The 5160-nt window shown below is 42.4% G+C and overlaps 1 protein-coding gene across 1 annotated transcript; it reads right to left on the bottom strand.

Annotated features, from left to right (window-relative positions):
* Nucleotides 1–1092: 1092 nt before the first annotated feature.
* LOC148035642 (F-box protein SKIP22-like) lies at nt 1093–3634 on the bottom strand. The gene is made up of 2 exons (XM_087677633.1): nt 3247–3634; nt 1093–2652 (listed from the first exon to the last, which is right to left on the bottom strand). The coding sequence occupies exons 1-2, from the start codon at nt 3527–3529 to the stop codon at nt 1271–1273; spliced, it is 1665 nt and encodes a 554-aa protein (XP_087533759.1). The 5' UTR covers nt 3530–3634; the 3' UTR covers nt 1093–1270.
* Nucleotides 3635–5160: the final 1526 nt, after the last annotated feature.

Genomic DNA, 5160 nt, shown 5'->3' with positions numbered 1-5160 from the left:
ATTTATGTTCCTTAGATCAATTGTGTGGAATCCTAATACATGTTGGGGTGGCAATACTTTCTAGACATTAAAAAGAAAATACATTCAAATAAAGCCTAACTAAGAGACTAATTTTGTTGATACTCTTGACATAAAATGAATCAAATCAATGTGTTTTTAAGGAAGCTTTCTGAAAATGACAATATGCAAGGAGTAAAGTAGAAAAAGGTATAACACATGGAGAGAGTGTGTGTAGGACAGCAAACATAAGGCTATATACCTATTTATTTGAAATGTGTAAGTAGAGAGAAATAACAAGCCTAAATCTAGTCACTGAAAGCTCCTTAATTTGGTTCTATACAACAATGTACAAGTACGCAAGTAGGAGGGAAAAGGCAATCATTGGTAGTTTTTCAAAACCAATTAATCCTTTGGAGCAAGTTGAGACCATGTGCACTAAAACAAGAACACCAAATCTAATGGCACTCACAAAGCCCTTTGAACAAATACACTACGTGCATTAGATAGCATGTTAAAACGAAGTGTGGATGCACATGCGCATGCACGCCTACCAGCCATTAAGAGGTAGGCTGCACATTACAAGGATGAGGAAGTAAATCATTAAATCAAATCAAATAAATTATAATAGAGATGCATAGAGGAGATCAAAACTTCGGTATATACTTCAAGATATTCTACCAACAAGACTTTTCAAACTACATTACACTTCAGGACTAACAAAATACCCTAAGAACAAACAATGGCCTAGTCTCTGCTTTTCTAATATCCAAGCGTTTGTACATCCCTCCAGAATGATTCAAACCATTACATTCGATACACAAAGAGATGTGTATATCTAAACCCTGCTCCTGCATGCTTCTTTCATTTTTGACACTCTTCAAGTACTAAAGAAGCATGCCTCTCATCCTTTATCCCCTTACTTAGGTTTAGTCCTGCATACATCTTCAACTATGACATCTAGTACAAAAGAGTTGCAAGGATAAAGAACAAACCAGGCCTACCAGTATCAAACCATAACAAACCACTCTGAAACCTCATTATCTCAATAGAATATTAACCATAGACAATTCAAAATGCTGAGGCAGCACGATAAACTTCAAAGTGAAAGTGTTCATTGTGTGTACGCAACATTGATAGAATTAGCATGGATTACAAGGCATGGGAGGATACAGAAACACATATTTATAACAAACACGAGTATATACGACAACCCTGGTATAGGTCACACCATATAGCACTTATCTCATGAACAGTGGTTACAAATGAAAAACTATCTGTAGTTGTGCGGAAGCACTGAATCTAGATCATTCACTTCAAGTCCATGAGTGTTAAGACCATCAACCCGGAATCTCTCATGCAAACCCCCAAGGGGGCCTCGTGTACCCCAAAATCCACCCCTGCTTGGTCCACTGCCAAGTGAAGGAAACAGATCATAGTCACCTCCTATGATTCCACCAAAACAGGGTGGCCTGCGTGAGGGGAACCTTGAAGAGACTCCATAGAAAGGTTGGTGAGACCCATATCTTCTCCCTAATCTCTCTACTGCTCTCTTCCTATCTACAAACTTTTCCTGAAAAAAACCTTTCCAACTAGAAAAACCATGAGGCATCTGAGCTCCTGGATCTCCAAACTCTTTAATGAAGAGTCTTTTCCACAGTTCATCATTGGCACACAAGTGTCTAAGCTCTGAACAAGTAGACCCCAACTTCAAAAGATCCAAAGCTGAGAGGCACTCAAGAATCCTCATCTTCAGCTCAATTGGTACAATTGACAAGGAAGCAGGAACAGGCAATCCTGCCCTTTCACATACAGCAGTTAAAAGAGGCAGAGACAACCCATCCTTAACACACTTCCAAAGATCAAATATGTCAGAGAAAGCACTGATGAGATCACCATTTGTTAAAGCATTGTCTGCTAAATACTTGGATGACTGCATTGACAGTCTGTAAATTGATGGAGTAGTCCCCGTATCAGTAAAACCATATATAACTAAGGTACCCCCTACTGTCTGATGCCTCAATGTGACACGTCCTAAGTCGGAATTTTCTGCATTTAGCCTTACATCTTCAAGCATGTAGTGAAGACTCACAACCCCATTAAAAACCCAGTCATGTGGAAGACTGTTCTCTTCTCCAGAGGTGTTGCAGATCTTAAACCCAGTCTCGAGCATCACCGCATGTGTAGCAAGAAGTAAGAGCTGATCAGGATACCTTGCATTCTTCTGTTCATGGATCAAAACTCTCTGCAGAAGTGATGGGATTGAATTATAAGCCTTCAAGGATGAAGAACTGGAAACATGCTCCACATACATATAATCTGATACATTCTCTGCAATAGTGTTCATATTATCAACACACATGTCATCCACGTCCACCTGCTCCAGCCTCATCTCATCTGTCACAGATGCAAAATGTACCACAGACTTGGCAATCTCTGGTTTTCCTACTCGTTCATGCACATTATCAATGGATACAGAACCAGAATGGGGTAACAAGGTCGAGGAGTCCACAAATGCATGAAAACCTGAAGAAGCCCTTCTCACTGCTGCTTCTGCACAGAGCTCTCTGCAGGTTTTGGTATTTCTCTCATTCGTGCCGTTAGCATGTCCTGTAAGCTTGGCTCCCCCTTGAAGAGTAGAAATTCCAGCAGGGCCTGTTTGTCAGAGCGGTTCACATTCGGCAATGAGAATAGTGCCAAGTAATTGACAAAAATTGGTCATGATATCTGCAAAACTATTAACATAGCAACCCCAACGGTAACTCTCTAGATGCAAAAGGACACTGCAAATCTATACACATGGTAACCCTAAGAGTAACTCTCTGGATGCAATAGGACTGTAAGCAGAAAGGTTCACATTCAGCAACGAGAACAGTGCCAAGTAATTGAAAAAACTTGGTCCCAACATCAGTAAAACTATATACATGGTCGCCCTAAACTAACTCGCTAGATGCAATCGGACTGCAAGCAGAGAGGTTCAGACTAAGCTATGAGAACAGTACCAAGTAATTGACAAAAACTGGTTGCAATATCTGCGAAGCTATACAAACAGTGACTCCCTAGATGCAATATGACTGTAGGCAGACTGCACCCTCTCACCAAAACGGAAAGGAAAAACCCTAAATGCACCAGCAACCTTTCAACTGCGAGTGACGGATAATGCGAACCCTAGCTATGAAAACTATTACATCCAGAAGACAACAAGCACTGAAATTGTATCCAGCCTTACAGATTCAGAGATGTAAATACCTGCGGATCCCCCAATCTGATTCACATCAAGACCTTCTTCTGCGCTTTCGAGATAGAAGAGGAGATCTCCTGCCCGAATGCCGCACTGGCTTAGCAAAGAGGAGTCGTGGCCGTCCAGTTCCTGTACTTTGTTGAGGGACAGGCGAACAGGAGATACGAAAGGGATCCCGTTGGATGCAAGGGTTTGAGCGATGGCGTCTTTGAGGCCGTGCAGGGAGCACAGAGGAGGCACCTCCACCTTCACGGTTGCACCACCGCGAGACGACCGAACCCGCAGCTTCATCCTCTCTCTTCTCTCTTTCCCCCCCCCCCCCCTCCTTCCGCTGCTGCTGCTTCTTCTTCTTCTTCTTATTTGATCTCCCTCCCGCAGAGAAACCCTGCCCACAAATGCGACATGCCGCAACATGTCTAAAAAACTCTCTCCTTTCTATCATAATTGAAATGTTTGAGGCTGCTCAGTTTTGGGGGTGCCACGTGACGTAAGCTAGCCACCCCTCAAAAACCTTTCAAGTTTTTCCTTCTCCTTTTTCCATCTAAAGGAAAGTTTTTTATTTCTCTCAATTAATTTTCATAATGGACACACGCACACTCTCTCTATACATATATACATGTGTGTGTGTGCGCGCGCGCGCGCACAAGGAAATCCCACCTCTTGTACGAGGGATATGAGCATCTCTCTTGTGCTAGTCTCTCACCCACAATGTTAGTCATGACGGATGTGCATTGATTAGCTCCTCCCTCACCCATGATCCCTGATTTCAAGTCGTCCCATTATGCGATTGCCTTTAGCTATGTAACCTTCCTTTGTAACATGATCACCCCCAAGAAGGGCCATTTCTACTCTCTTTGCCTACTATTGCTCTCTTATGCCTTCATACTTGCTTCCTGTCGTGTTATGCTTCCATGTGCCTTTGTGCAGGGTATTCCGTGTTGCGGCCTTGCGTTGATACCCCTCCAAGGGCATGCAACTCGAGGGTCCCATGAATCATGCTAGGAGGAGTAGAGAGCCCCCCGAGCCATGAGGAACCAAACTAGTCCCCTTGGAGACACCTTGAAATGGGGGTCAAAGGATGGTTTGTCACACTTAGTATCAAAGCAAAGAACTCACAAGGAGTGTGCAACCTCTAAGAGCTTGGAGCCTCGACCTAGGATGATGGAACCTATTCCACAATGTGATGTCCAACTATGAACTTAAAAGTTGAGATTGAGGATATCTATGCCAAAAGGAGGCATATTTTAAAAAATTGCTTTGTTTTGGAATATGATATCCAGTCCTACTAGACCAAGAAGATTGAATGGCTCTCCACATGAAAAGGTTCTCCATGAGCTAGACAGGAGAATTGAGAACATCAAGTTACATCAAGGACTATCAAGGAGCAGCTCTATGTTATGAATGCCCAATTTGAGAGATGGGTAAAGAAAGCCATGGAATGTTGGCAACTTTGATGTATTGGAGGTGAAAAGTGGCCTCAAACATGGAATTAGAAAGGAATATGGAGTTGGTGCAACCATAGGCATGGTGTCAAGTGACAACTGTGAACTTTAAGCTCCAAGTGAGGCTATGAAATCTAAGTGTGTCCCCATCTCAATTTTTGAAGTTGAGACAAGTGAAGGTGAACAGTCTCTATGAAAATGCATGCCCCAAAAGCCTAAGTCAAGAAGATGATAGATCTCATACATGCGAAGTTTCCAAAAATCATAGTGGGGATGATATCACAGTAGGTCACCTCCCAAGGAAAGGTGGCAACTTTTCAAGTGATGAGTCCATGTCCAAAGAGTCAAGTGACTCAGAGGATGAGTATGTACTTTAAAGCAATGGCTCATGTCAATGCTCCATGTGGAATACAAGGGTAGAAGAGTAAGTTCTAACTATTTGTAATCGTTTTCTTATGTACTAACCTAATTATCTCTGTT

Source organism: Lygodium microphyllum, chromosome 5 (genome assembly GCF_053477565.2).
Source record: "Lygodium microphyllum isolate KBCC chromosome 5, Lygodium_microphyllum_v1.1.10, whole genome shotgun sequence".
NCBI lineage: Eukaryota > Viridiplantae > Streptophyta > Polypodiopsida > Schizaeales > Lygodiaceae > Lygodium > Lygodium microphyllum.
This window is presented reverse-complemented; position numbering and strand designations above follow the sequence as displayed.

Bases quoted from the DNA above. Each gene is read 5' to 3' on its own strand.
- LOC148035642 (XM_087677633.1), bottom strand. From the start codon at position 3,529: ATGAAGCTGCGGGTTCGGTCGTCTCGCGGTGGTGCAACCGTGAAGGTG. The intron at 2,653-3,246 runs GTATTTACATCT...TCTGACAAACAG, and splicing joins TCAGATTGGGGGATCCGCAG to GCCCTGCTGGAATTTCTACT.